This window comes from Haliotis rubra, unplaced genomic scaffold (genome assembly GCF_003918875.1).
Source record: "Haliotis rubra isolate DU_JTF1 unplaced genomic scaffold, ASM391887v1 Scf317, whole genome shotgun sequence".
Lineage (NCBI taxonomy): Eukaryota > Metazoa > Mollusca > Gastropoda > Lepetellida > Haliotidae > Haliotis > Haliotis rubra.
The window spans coordinates 244,242-259,929 of NW_025766988.1; the positions used below are offsets into that span (position 1 = coordinate 244,242).

The 15,688-nt window shown below is 39.1% G+C and overlaps 1 protein-coding gene across 1 annotated transcript in view; it reads right to left on the reverse strand.

Moving 5' to 3' along the window:
- LOC124283475 (paraplegin-like) overlaps window positions 1-15,688 on the reverse strand; it is a 75,020-nt gene that overhangs the window by 15,214 nt on the left and 44,118 nt on the right. The window contains 5 exon segments of the mRNA XM_046719537.1: window positions 396-540; window positions 1,167-1,316; window positions 1,551-1,653; window positions 2,693-2,820; window positions 3,427-3,507. Of these exon segments, the coding sequence (XP_046575493.1) occupies window positions 396-540; window positions 1,167-1,316; window positions 1,551-1,653; window positions 2,693-2,820; window positions 3,427-3,507 (607 nt within the window).

Sequence of the window (15,688 nt, forward strand, 5' to 3'; positions counted from 1 at the left end):
ACACTTTATCACAGCAGGTTTGAAAGTAATATACCTGAACCAATAAAATAACAAACATATTAATACTGTGAACGGGGGGGCCTGACTTGACAAGAGCGAAGTAGAACATTTGTTAATCATCTTGACACAGTGATGCCCAACAACAATCAGTGACCCTGGTTTCTGAAATTAACTTGTTGACATTTTGACATGGCTTAGTGACCCAGATTACTCAACGTGACTTTATGACCCTGATCACTCAACATGACAAAGTGACCTGAGATGTCCCAATCTGATTGACACAATGACCTCCCAAAACGATGTATCGACCCCTGACCTCCCAGCAAGGCCAAGTGACCTCAGACGCCCAAAGCTGACAGACTTATGATTTCCCAACAAGATGTATCGACCCTGACCTCCCAACATCTCCACGAACTCAGACCCCGCCATAGCCAGGAAGGGGACTCTTGCTTCAGTGGCTACAGCTTTTGCCAGCAGTGTCTTGCCACACCCTGGTGGACCCAGCAACAGGGCTCCGTGGGGAATCTTTGCCCCAAGTTCCTGCAATCAAAGACAAAAACATATTAGCAAAAAGTTCGATTTTGTGACCTTAGCAAATCTTCATGTAAGAAAATGTTTCATTTCTTAAAAGGTTCTCCTATATAGTTATATGATGGCTGTCTGCAATTAATCCAGTCTGGACCAGTCTGGACTAGTCTGTCCAGTGATTAACAGCATGAGCATCAATCTACTGACTGACTGACTGACTGAGTTTAGTTTTCGCCGCTTTTAGCAATATTCCAGCAATATCACGGCGGGGGACACCAGAAATGGGCTTAACACATTGTGCCCATGTGGGGAATCAAACCCGGGTCTTCGGCGTGAAGAGCCAATGTTTTAACCACTAGGCTACCCCACCGCCCCTACATCAATCTACACAATTGGGATACGAGACATGTGTCAAACAAGTCAGCAAGCCTGACCACCTGATCCTGTTAGTAGCTGGGTTGCTAAAGAAAATCTCACCCAGATGTTCATGGATCACTGTATGTATAACTGCTAAATGCTATTTTTTTCCCCTGTCCAAAGGATACACAATCTCATCTATATTTTATTGCTAAGATGATTGAAGACTTCCCAGACACACAACTGTGGTGGCTTCAAACTGATCTAGCATGGCGTCTTACCTTAAATCTCTGCGGGGTCTTCATGTAATCCACAAACTCCATGACCTCGACCTTGGCCTCCTTCAACCCTGCCACATCCTTGAAGCTGATACCCTTGCCTTGTTGGGACATGACATCCACGCGCACGAACTTTGCTTTACGCTCATTGGCCTGCAGAATAAATTACAACTGCACATCATCTGATGCGTGTGCTTTGATTCTTCAGCATAACTCTCAATAAAAACTCTTTTGACTGGACAGTAATGTGCAGAAGACCTTGGATTTAAATAGAATGCATTCTCAGACAACACAAAATAAAGCTAGTACAGTGACAGAGCATCAGTGTCAACACGTGACAGCTGAAACAGCATGGTAAAACTATCCTATCAGTGCAGGTTTACTTACAAACATGTCGGAGGGGTTCGGTAGTGACACCTTTGTGACGCTGCGCAGAAACAGGAAGAGAGCCAGGCCAATCACAGCCATGAAGATGAAGGCAAACCAGGAGCTGGAACACAAACATCAGGGCATGAGTGAGTGAGTGAGTTTAGTTTTACGCCACTCAGCAATATTCCAGTTATAAGGCGGCAGTCTGTAAATAATTGAGTCTGCTGCTGAATACATAGTCCCCCTGTTCCGTGTTGCGGTGGGGGACAAAAACCAGGACAAACCCCAACTGGAACACAAGATTCTGGCATACCAAAGGGACATAACTCCACACAGCAAGTCAAAGTGTTTTAGATGACCACAATGAGTGAGTGAGTATGGTTTTACGTCGCTTTTAGCAATATTCCAGCAATATCACGGTGGGGGACACGAGAAATGGGCTTCACACATTGTACCCATTTGTCGAATCGAACCTGCGTCTTCGGCTTGACGAGCGGACGCTTTAACCACTAGGCTACTCCACTGCCCTTAGTAGGGAGTTTAGTTTAGTTTTAGGCCGCGACTCAGCAATATTCCAGCTATATGGCGGCGCGTCTGTAAATAATAGAGTCTGACCAGACAATCAAGTGATCAACAGCACGGTGCATCGATTCGCATAATTGGGAACCGATGACATGTGTCAACTTAGTCAGCGAAGTCTGACCACCTCGATCCCGCTAGTCGCCTCTTATGACAAGCATGGGTTACTGAAGATCAATATTCTAATCCGAACCATCACGGGTTTATCACTTAATGGGGACACCAGAAATGGGCTTGATAGATGTACCCATGTGGGGAATCTTGAACCTCTAGGCTACCCACAGCCCGAATTGATATGTATTTCACCCAACTCTGTCCTAGTCCAAAACACATGAATAGTGAACAAGAGAGCTGACTGAATGACTGACTGAGTTTGGTTTTACCCCGCTTTTAGCAATATTCCAGCAACATCAATGCAAGGGGACACCAGAAATAGGCTTCACACATTGTACCCATGTGGGGATTCGAACCCGGATCTTCCGACGACGAGCCAACTTTAACCATTAGGTTACCCCACCGCCCTCAAGAGAGCTGAAGAGAGAGAAGGCTGGTGCCCAGGGTTAAATGTGAACGTGACCTACCTGTTCCTGTCATAGGAGATGGGCACACCTTGCTCTGGTTTGATGCCAAGCTCAGCTTCTGCCTTCCTCACCTTCTCTTCAAACTTGTAGGGATCTGGCACTTTCATAGTGTAGTACAAGAACTCACTCTGAAACAACAGGTCTCACTTACATGAACACACTAAAACAACAGGTCTCACATGAACTCTGAAACCACAGCTCTCCACATGAACACACTAAAACAACAGGTCTCACATGAACTCTGAAACCACAGCCACAGCTCACATGAACACGCTTAAAACAACAGGTCTTACATGAAGTCTGAAACCACATCTCTCACATGAATTCACAAAAACAACAGATCCTCACTAAGAATAGTTTGTTTCAAGCATCGACGTGAAACCCACTTCACCCTCACCTCTATTGGTTGGTATTGGTTTGTTGTTTAACGCCACGGTCAGCATTATTCCAGCTATGGTGGCGGGCTGTAAATAATCAAGTCTGGACCAGACAATCCAGTGACTGACAGCATGAGCATCGATCTACACAACTGGGATAAGATGACATTTGTCAATCATGTCAGTGAGCCTGACCACTCAACCCCATTAGTCGTCTCTTACAACTAACGGTTACTGATGACCAGGATCTTCTTGGTTCTCTTCTTGTGAATGAAGCAATGTACATGACAATATTCCACGGTATTATTTTACTCATGACGATGGTGACAATCTAACTGCTCCTTCCCAATAATTTACCTTTTTTCCCTTGACAACAGCGCCTTTATGCAACTGTATGATACAGGTCTCTGACTCCGGGCTGACCTTGATCTCATCAACCTAAGTGCAACAGAAAATGGTATCGTTAGTACTAAATGTCATCAACCAAATTGCAACAGAAAATGGTATCCTTAATACTGGATGTCATCAACCTAAGTGCAACAGGAAATGGTATCCTTAATAATGGATGTCATCAACCTAATTGTAACTGAAAATGGTATCCTTAATATTGGATGTCATCAACCTTATTGCAACTGAAAATGGTATCCTTAATACTGGATGTCATCAACCTAATTGTAACTGAAAATGTTATCCTTAATAATGGATGTCATCAACCTAATTGTAACTGAAAATGGTATCCTTAATACTGGATGTCATCAACCTAATTGCAACTGAAAATGGTATCCTTAATACTGGATGTCATCAACCTAATTGCAACAGGAAATGGTATCCTTAATACTGGATGTCATCAACCTAATTGCAACAGGAAATGGTATCCTTAATACTGGATGTCATCAACCTAATTGTAACAGGAAATGGTATCCTTAATACTGATGTCATCAACCTAATTGCAACAGAAAATGGTATCCTTAATACTGGATGTCATCAACCTAATTGCAACAGGAAATGGTATCCTTAATACTGGATGACATCAACCTAATTGCAACTGAAAAATGGTATCCTTAAAACTGGATGTCATCAACCTAATTGCAACAGGAAATGGTATCCTTAACACTGGATGTAATCAACCTAATTGCAACAGGAAATGGTATCCTTAATACTGGATGACATCAACCTAATTGCAACTGAAAATGGTATCCTTAAAACTGGATGTCATCAACCTAATTGCAACAGGAAATGGTATCCTTAACACTGGATGTAATCAACCTAATTGCAACAGGAAATGGTATTGTTAATACTGGATGTCATCAACCTAATTACAACAGCAAATGGTATCCTAATTTCAACATGAAGTGGTATCGTTAATACTGGATGCCATCAACCTAATTGCAACAGGAAATGGTATCCTTAATACTGGATGTCATCAACCTAATTGCAACAGGAAATGGTATCCTTAATACTGGATGTCATCAACCTAATTGCAACAGGAAATGGTATCCCAATTTCAACATGAAGTGGTATCGTTAATACTGGATGCCATCAACCTAATTGCAACAGGAAATGGTATCTTAATACTGGATATCATCAACCTAAGTGCAACAGAAAATGGTATCAATATTACTAGATGTCATCAACCTAATTGCAACAGCAAATGGCATCCTTAATACTGGATGTCATCAACTTAAGTGCAACAGAAAAATGGTATCCTTAATACTTGATGTCATCAACCTAATTGCAACAGGAAATGGTATCCTAATTTCAACAGAAAGTGGTATCGTTAATACTGGATGTCATCAACCTAATTGCAACAGGAAATGGTATCCTTAATACTGGATGTCATCAACCTAAGTGCAACTGAAAATGGTATCCTTAATATTGGATGTCATCAACCTAATTGCAACAGAAAATGGTATCATTAATACTGGATGTCATCAACCTAATTGCAACAGAAAGTGGTATCCTTAATACTGGATGTCATCAACCTAATTGCAACAGAAAATGGCATCCCAATACTGGATGTCATCAACCTAATTGCAACAGAAAATGGTACCGCACCCTAATACTGGATGTCATCAACCTAATTGCAACAGGAAATGGTACCGGCACTCCTAATACTGGATGTCATCAACCTAATTGCAAAAGAGAAAGTGATCCTTTGTACTAATTGCTTAAGAAAAGGGGTTTCCATAAAACTTGATCTGCAACAGAAAATGTGTATACTTTACACTTCAATTTACATTAAAATAAAAATACCTAAAATTAGAAAATTGAAATCTTCAAAACATTATTATATTTTTCAACAAAACGTCCATATTTTCCAACTACATCATATTTTTTTACTAATCTGCCTGCCAATGGCACGTAGTTCAGAATCCTAGCTAAAAGTCCTCCATCTTTTTATTATTTCACTGAACAATTTTTTGTGTTCATGGTCATGTTTCGAAAACTAAATTCGATTTCTATCTCTCACAAGAACATCACTATGATGTAGCTTCTGTCCAACAAAATGTAAAAAAATCACCTGAACAACATTTCTTTCTTAAAACTTAATTAACAATTTCAACATTCTGTTGACATAAGCAGACACTTCCCTAAAAATATATAATTTAAAAAATATATACATCCCTACAAGCACATTTAATATAGAAATCCATGTTGTTAGAGCTCTGGCATGTTTTTAGGGCTGAGCACCATATTCCTCAAGGCAGTCTTCATCACTTTTACTCTAAACACTATTGCAATTATTTTCACAACACTGCCCTCAATCTCAATGTTGTTCCAGCTAATAGTGAATCCCCCCTGGACCACTAAACCGATTCTTCATGGGAGCACTTACAGAAGTGCCTTGGTTTAAAGGACTGTCAGAACCTGGAGATGAAGCAAATAGGAGGTTACCGGTGTGTTGTAGATTATAATGCTTCTATAGCAACATGTACATGTGCTGGCGTTTGTGCTTGTGGAGTGTGTGTATGTGAATGTGTGAGCATCTGTGTCTGCTTGTGTTTGTGAGTGTGTGCTTGTGTGAACATCTGTGTGTGTTTGTGTTTGTGTGTGTGAATGTGAGAGCATCTGTGTGTTTGTATGTGATTGTGTGAGCATCTGTGTGTGCTTGTGAGAGTGTGTATGTGAATGTGAGAGCATATGTGTGTGCTTGTGTTTGTGTGTGTGGAATGTGAGAGCATCTGTGTGTGCTTGTGAGTGTGTGTATGTGAATGTGTGAGCATTTGTGTACGGATTGTGTGAGCATCTGTGTGTGTTTGTGTTTTTGAGTATGAAGTATGTGATTGTGTGAGCATCTGTGTGCTTGTGGATTGTGTGAGCATCTGTGTGTGCTTGTGTTTGTGAGTGTGTGTGTATGTGAATGTGTGAGCATTTGTGTTTGTGTTTGCGAGTATGTGATTGTGTGAGCATCTGTGTGTGCTTGTTTTTTGTGTTTGTGAGCATGTGATTGTGTGAGTATATGTGCATGTGTGAATGCATCGGTTTAATAGTACAGTCCACTACCATCCCACTCTTTAAAAATGAATACCCTACACTGTATACTGAATGCAAGTGTACAGTCCACTGCCATCCCACTGTATACTGAATCCAAGCCCACCAGTCCTTGTTATATCAGGTTAATGCGAAGTGCCAAACCGGCTAACAATGCCTTTCTAACATTGTTTGGTACGCTACAGGTGACAGGGGAGAAAACCCACAACCTTCAGCTCTGATAGACCACCGAGGCAGCCATCACAGTCTCCAACCATGAGGGGTTGTGGGGTAGCCCAGTGGTTAAAGCATTCGCTCGTCACGCCGAAGACCGGGTTCGACTCCCCACAAGGGTACAATGTGTGAAGCCTATTTCTGGTGTCCTCCACCATGATATTGCTGGAATATTGCTTAAAGCGGCGTAAAACTAAACTCACTCACTCACTCTGCCAGACACTGAAGCAGTCATCACACATGGCAAGTGGAGTGTTGTCCTACCAAAGATGATGCAAGAGTACACTTCACTCAGATTTATGCGGACAAAACAAAGACAGCTTCCAAACAAGAATAGAAATGTATTTGTTTTCAAGTGTGTCACCAAGTTCTCCCACAGATGGGTTGGCGTGTCCACTGGAACAGAAGTATGTCAACAAGTAGAGCAGTTTATTACTATGTGTCAACAGCTTTGGTACAGTGTGTCAACAAGGAGAAAGCTTTGGATTCATCAGTCAAGCTGGTATCACCACATGCTGGATAATAAGCACTTGCCATTAAGAATGCCCTGTTCCTTTTCACTGACATTAATAATACCTTTTTTACATTATAAATGATAATAAGCATGTTGGATGTTCATCATTGTCCCTGTGACATATATTTCTGGCAAAGCCAATTGATCACTGGACTTACATAAATATACATTATCATATGGTATAATACTACATATGAAGTGCTTTGGGCATGCTTACCAAGGAAAGATAAGTATACACATTATTATAATAAGGGTATTGTAAAAAACATTATTGTACATTATCATAATAAAGGTATTGTAAAAAATCATCATTGTACATTATCATAATAAAGGTACTGTAAAAAAACATCATTGTACATTATTATATAAAGGTACTGTAAAAAAACATCATTGTACATTATCATAATAAAGGTTTTGTAAAAAAAACATCATTGTACATTATTAATATAAAGGTATTGTAAAAAAACATCATTGTACATTATTATATAAAGGTATTGTAAAAAAACATCATTGTACATTATTAATATAAAGGTATTGTAAAAAAACATCATTGTACATTATTATATAAAGGTATTGTAAAAAAACATCATTGTACATTATTATATAAAGGTATTGTAAAAAAACATCATTGTACATTATTAATATAAAGGTATTGTAAAAAAACATCATTGTACATTATTAATATAAAGGTATTGTAAAAAAACATCATTGTACATTATTATATAAAGGTATTGTAAAAAAAAATAATGTCTGAGTGGGTGAGTGGTTTGGTGTTTGGGTGAGTGGTTAAGTGAGTGAGTGGTTGAGAGGTTGAGTGAGAGTTTGAGTGGTTGAGTGAGTGGTTGAGTGAGTGTGTGGGTGAGTGTTTGAGTGGTAGAGTGAGTGGTAGAGTGAGTGAGTGGGCAAGTGTTTGAGTGGTAGAGTGAGTGGTAGAGTGAGTGGTTGAGTGAGTGAGTTGTTAAGTAAGTGGGTGAGTGAGTGGTTGAGTGAGTTACTGGGTGAGTGTTTGTGTGTTAGAGTGGTAGAGTGAGTGGTTGATTGAGTGAGTGGTAGAGTGAGTTAGTGGGTGAGTGTTTGAGTGGTAGAGTGGGTGGTTGAGTGAGTAAGTGGTTAAGTGAGTGAGTGGTTGAGTGGGTGGTTGAGAGAGTGATTGGTTCAGTGAGTGAGTGGTTGAGTGGGTGGTTGAGAGAATGAGTGGTTGAGTGGGTGGTTGAGTGTGGGAGTGGTTAAGTGAGTGAGTGGGTGAGTGGTTGAGAGTGGTAGAGTGAGTGGTTAAGTGGTTAAGTGGTTGAGTGGTAGAGTGAGTGGTTGAGTGAGTAAGTGGTTAAGTGAGTGAGTGGTTGAGTGGGTGGTTGAGAGAGTGATTGGTTCAGTGAGTGAGTGGTTGAGTGGGTGGTTGAGAGAATGAGTGGTTGAGTGGGTGGTTGAGTGTGGGAGTGGTTAAGTGAGTGAGTGGGTGAGTGGTTGAGAGTGGTAGAGTGAGTGGTTAAGTGGTTAAGTGGTTGAGTGGTAGAGTGCGTGGTTGAGAGAGTGGTTGAGTGAATGGGTGAGTGGTTAAGTGAGTGAGTGGGTGAGTGGTTGAATGTTTGAGTGTTTGCGCGGTAGAGTGAGTGAGTAAGCCGATCAGGTGTGCCCAAGGTACACAACTCTGCGTCTAAGCAAACTGGACCACCCATTGCCACAATTTCCAATGTGAAACTAGGCACCAGAAGCACAGTTGAACCTTGTTATTACAATATCAACCTTGCTATCAGCACTAAACTACAAGAAAGCCCTAACCTGACATCCCAAGATAAGAGGAAAGCCAAATAGCAGGATTTTACCCAAACTTCAAGATATCCAGGAAATGTGAGATTGTGAAGTGGACCATATGGCCATAACTACTTGTTAATAACTGACCAGGGTCAAGCTCACCAGACACATTAAGTAGTGTCCTCTACCAGCAGTCTGTTCAAACTATTTAGCTCCCCCACCACTGATATAATATTTGAAATATTTGTAGTCTGAAATAATTCAAGAGTTCGTCTTGTTACATTACAATATATAATACTCAGACGAAGTTAAAAAATGACAACAAATTGAAATGGCCAGATTTGCAGATGAAATACAGCCCAGATAAATCTATTATTATCTTTCTACTGTGTTTGAAAACAAAGATATGGAGGTTTTCCTATGTAGCATTTGCAGCCTGGAAGCCTAAAATTTCTAACATTTAAGTAAAACAAATTGACATAATTTTAAAAAATATTTCAACAAAAGTACCTCTTACCCCATTCTTCTCGGCAACATGCTAAAGCAAAATTGCAACACTCATATCAATGTTTACGTAAGTCAATTCTGAAGAACAAAATTGTCCCTTTAAGCGTAATACATCGAAACCACTTCAGTAACATTTAGCAGCAAAGCATTCCTTATGGGACCATGAAAGAAACTGTCAATAAAATGTTGGCAACCACTAATGGTAAAATAAACAATCACCATTTGCAATTTTTTATTTATTTTGTCCATTGACAAATAAAACAAACTTCTATATGATCAACTAAAGCAATGTCCTGTTATATTCTTGTTATTTTCATAAATAGAACATCTGAAAAAGTCCATTATCCTACTAAAACTTCCCATATCAATGAAAATACAGATGAATATTCATTTATCACACATTTAAAGATTTTTATGTGTATTGTGAGCTTTTCTAGACCAAACAAATACGAGGAATTGAGACAAGATGACAAAAGGAAATTACTCCTTCACTGAAAAAAACTGACAGTATGATCAACAGCAGTTCCTTGTGCTGCAGCTTACAATGGCAAAATTCAAGCATCTGACATTGCCCTTAAAACTAGCATTAACCCTAAACCTGTCAACTTGTTCTTGTCACTATATGGATGGAATAATGCCGATGTGACGCAAAACCCAACTCAACTCAACTCAACTCAACTAAACCTGTCTCTCTTACAAAAGTCATAGAACAGTTAAAAATTATCAATTATTATTATTTTTAAAACCAAGTGTAAATAGTTTTAAAGGAAATCACATTCAGAAAATACAATGTCCACAACTTGTTTGGCAAAGAATCTGTTTGACCTATTAGCGACCTAGCCAGATGGATGACAAGATGGATGACAAGAGTTAAGAGGCATTAGTCTAACAATACTCAGCTAGTGCTATCAGCAGTCAATAAACCGTACAAGTACGTCTCACACACCACCAATGCTATGACATTTAACACAAACAGCTGAAACATGATCCGAGAGTGGCTCTAGTAATTCCACACAGAAAAACCCTTATACATCAAAGCAGATTGAAAAAGATTAATGTAATATCACGCATCAAATTCAAACTTTGATATTTATCCATATGATTTTTGAAATGTGTCAGTGATTCATCATCTGGACAGCGACTTTAAACACTATCAGGGATGAGGACACGTCTCAAAAGTATAATTGTGAATCTGTGTCGGGGATTTGGGTTATTCACGATAAATCTCCACACACAACACAGCAAACTTTGTCTATTGTGCAGAACAAACATGAAAGCTCTCTTTCAGAGTTTTTCTCTGAGGAAGGACGTAAAATACTTTTCTCAACAGTATTTCAGTCATATCATAAAATGATAGCTAACGGTGGGAGACAGGTCCATAGTGGTGCATATTGGGATGTTAGCTCATCATGGTGTTTGTTATTGTAAAGCAAACTATGTTTCAAATAATATCTTTTCCAATATTGGAAGACTCAGGTTTGGATATTTCCATCCTAAATCCAGGGCCAGTGGGGTAGACTAGTGGTGAAAGTGTTTGCTCATCATGCCAAAGGTCTGAGTTTGATTCCCCATGTGGGTAAAATTAGTCTGTCTCACAGTGAATGAAACCACCTTATTTTTCCTTCCGCCCAGGGGCGGTGGGGTAGCCTAGTGGTTAAAGCGTTGGATCGTCACGCTGAAGACCCGGGTTCGAATCCCCACATGGGTACAATGAGTGAAGCCCATTTCTGGTGTCCCCCGCCGTAATGTTGCTTGAATATTGCTAAAAGCGGCGTAAAACCAAACTCAGTCAGTCAGTCAATCCTTCCGCCCAGCCCTTTCTGCAATGCTTAAGCCCAAGAAGTCTATATTTCCTCAGTTTCTGAATCTCCCATCTCAGTTACTCTCCTTTACCATTTGAAAGTAAGTATTTGCTTCCATTAAAGTAATATATATTCAGAGACTAAGCATCAGTGTAGGGTGCAATGTGTGAAGCCCATGAGGGAGAGGGCAGTGGGGTAGCCTAGCGGTTAAAGCGTTCACTCTACAGGCCAAAGGCTGGGTTCCGATTCCCCACATAAGTAAAATGTATGAAGCCCATTTCCGGTGTCCCCTGTCATATTGCTTGCATATTGCTAAACATAAAACATACTCACTCACCCAATGCTAAATCATCTCTTGTGGTGAGGTTAAACCCTATTTAAACCCTAAACAGTAGTGTTCCCATTGTTCGGACAGATAAACCTTGAGTGTGACGTCACTTTTTCTACACGCAAGTATTTCAAACAGGAATCCGTTTCTTGCTTAAAACACTCAGCAATATTTCTACCACAGCCCATCCATAACAGCTGCTTGTAAACAATGAGTCTGGAACAGACAGGCCAAACATTGATATTAGTATCAATGATCAATGCCGCAAGGTACAATGAAACACAATTAACAAAGTCGCCAAGTCTGACCACCTGGCCAGTAGCATCTGATGACCAGAATCTGTACCGAAACATTGCACTATGATATAACAAAAAACATGTCATCCATTAAGAATGACTTCCAGAAGACGGAGGTTTTTTTTATTTTCTTGGTTCCTGCAATATTTGCAATGTACTTAATTCAAAATATTCAAAATGATTTTTTATTTGCATACATGAAAATCTTACAGATTTAATATTTTGTATTGATCATGCTGACCTATTAATAAAAAAGATACACAAAATATATAATAAATGAAAAAAATAACTGATAAATAAATAAAACTTCATCTAATAATATAAAAAATATAAAAAAATACTCTGGAAATTATTTTGTCATCTCTATGAAACAGAAACGAAGGACAATAATATCATATCGATTATTTCAACAGATATTGGGAATTACTTTTTCCAACACAGGAGGAACCACGAAGCATTACATCTTATTGTAAAACCTTGTTTCATCAACACTGCGACCTCATGAACAACCCGCCCACCCTCAGAATGCCACCTTGACTAATGGACCACAGCTTCATCACAATCAAACATCAATGTTGAAACCCGGCAGCCTTAGCTACTCCATTCTCCATTAATTACAGACAGAGGCAGAGGGAATATTACCAGGGAATATTGACCTGTTATACTACATCACCTGAGACAGGCATCCATAAGCACAGATATTAATATCCACTGACCAACCGTATGCAGGCAGGAGGTGCAACAACTTATAACCTGTAATTATGCCCAGAATCTGGATGCTGATAAATTGCTGGACAAAGTGAAGTAGCATTAATCTTGGATCTGGTGTATCCAGCTTATAATTTGTTTTGTTCTGGAGATGATGTAGCGTTTGTTTCCACTGAAGAGTTAAGGGCTGTCATGGTAAATGACTGATCGGTTGGCGTCGACTGGAAACTATTGCAAGGGATGACTCCGAGCTGTTCAGGAGATAGGTTTATCTGCCGACTTAGGTCTCACATCACATGTGGATCTAAAGATATAAAACCAGCTGCCATGCTGCAGATAATGAAGATGTACTTAATAACTGCCTTATCTCAGAATAATTGAATTTCTTATTACAGCATTCAAATAGGCAGAGGAAAACAAATAACAATGTAAACAGGTTTTGGTTGAGGTTAATTCCATAAAAAGAAACAAACTCTTGAAATAAAGAGTGAGTGAGTGAGTGAGTTAATATTTAACGTCACATTGGCAATATTTCAGCCATATCGTGACGAGAGAACATTTGATATTGAAATGAAATATATGTATATTATAAAAAACCTGCCGACGAAGGACAGTAAAACAACTAGAATATCACAGATATGTATGTAAAACTAGTAATTAAATCTAAAACGTTTTAACTATAGGGGAAAAACAATACAGTATAAAACTTGAAATAAAGAAGCAGATATATTTTTAAATTATATTGTCAATCAAAGAAGAAAAATAGGATATGGAAGACAAGAAAACAACAAGAAATATACAAACATACAAGCTGCAGTTCAAGGGCACACAATTACATGTTAGGGTCATCAGTTGCTCAGTTTTAAGAACAGGGAAGGTTATTTAAGGACCGACTTCTTTGCATTTATGGCAATATCAACTGGTTTGAAAAGTGTTAAATGACTGTCTCCAATATGCATAAAGTGTGCACACCAATTTGTGTCTAATTCTCCCAAAACACAAAAATATATTGAAGTTGATATCTTACAAATCAATATGTCAGTGGGCCTGTATGGATAACTCGGGTACTTGGGTCAGGTGTCTACATATTAGGAGTGAGTGAGTGAGTGAGTTGGGTTTTATGCCCCTTTTAGCCACATTCCAGCAATATCACGGCGGGGGACACCAGAAATGGGCTTCACACATTGTACCCATGTGGGGAATCGAACCTGGGCCTTCGGCATGATGAGTGGACGCTTACAGATTAGGAACCCAGTACCCACAAGATTACATGGACCAGGGCTTAGATGTGTGATACATTGTTTAATGACAGAAATTCACAAAACTCCATGGTTGCACAACATGTCAGTGACGTTCACATTTCTTCCTGACTTCTTTTGACCTTCATACATTTAAATATAGACTGAAGCTTCACTCACTTGTAGTGTTTGTTTGACAAGATCACTTGTCAATTCAGTGAGGAGGGGCGTTGGGGTAGCCTAGTGGTTAAAGTGTCCACTCATCATCACTGAAGACCTGGGTTCGATTCCCCACATGGGTACAATGTGTGAAGCCCATTTCTGGTGTCCCCTGCCATGATATTGCTGGAATATTGCTAAAAGTGTCGTAAAACTAAACTCACTCACTCAACAGGGGATAGTTCTATGGATATACTTCTTTGTTATCAATATGAGCCAAGTTTCGGTGTACCTATCAAGCAAGTGATTACAATACTGTAGAAAAGGCTATAGTGTGTACGTAGCTTCACCGAAATGTTGCTCATATTAATAACAAAAAAGTCGTATATCAATAGAACTCTCCCCAATGTTCATCACACCAACTTCTAATACCACCCAAAGACGTCACTTGTCCATATTTTTAGTGCTGTTGTCAATAACAATAACTTGTCAAACTGCTTTTTCAACAATTAACACAAAAATAGCCGTGGACAACAACACAAGGTCAGAGACCTGAAGCTCAGTACTACAACAAACAACATTCACTGTCTGTCAGCAGGTGCGGCCTATTCTTTCTTCAGTTAATGCAACAAAGGAAAACAAAACGAATTACCACAGAATTATATTCCATTTACAGTTCTTACTGATTGTTTGAGTGTTAAGTTAGATACTGGACAAAATTAGTTAGGGATATATGCAAATTTTGAAATTATGAATAATGATCTATTTATTCATTGTGACACTGATAAAATATCAATCATAGCAATACCAATATCCCTAACTTATTTATCCAGTATATTTCCAGATCACTCATGTTAATTTGTAATTAGATGCTTTGCTACTGGACTACCCCAGCTCCTCAACACCTATCATGAACACGATTAACTTCAATGAGTAAGTTGTGATGCCACATTGTACCGTTTTCAAGATTTTTTTCATTATTTGTTGCTTGTGAATTTAATGTGGCAGGAAAGCCTCAAGTTATTCAGATCTTACGATGATTAACATAATGGTAAAACATGTGATCCCAGTTGACGAAAATAAACAAAGGCTGATAATCTGAACAAATCTCAGTTTATTAATCTGATGATTATAGGACCCACATGCTATCGCTGACTGGGCCAGCTATTCTGTCTACACTCCAAATGAAGTCGTGACTTACAAATACATGAAACTAGACACTCATTAGGAGTCACTGAGGTTCAATTAACAAATATCCTGTTCCCTATTGTCAAAAATAACTTTGTGTCTCATAAAAAATTAGAAAATAGTATTTTCCTAATCACTGCCCACCATGAAGCTTGTTTCCTCTTATACACACATAATCAGATGTTTATAGAATACACCACCTGAGGACACAAGATCAAATGTTGTATTCTGATATTTTCAGTTTCAAAGAGCTGACAAACATTACCATTAGTCAATACCAAACATGTTGTGTGTGTGAGTGAGTGAGTGAGTGAGTGAGTGAGTGAGTGAGGTTTTACACAGCTTTTAGCAATATTTCAGCAATAACACAGCAGGGAACACCAGAAATGGGCTTCACACATTGTACCCATGTCAGGAATCGA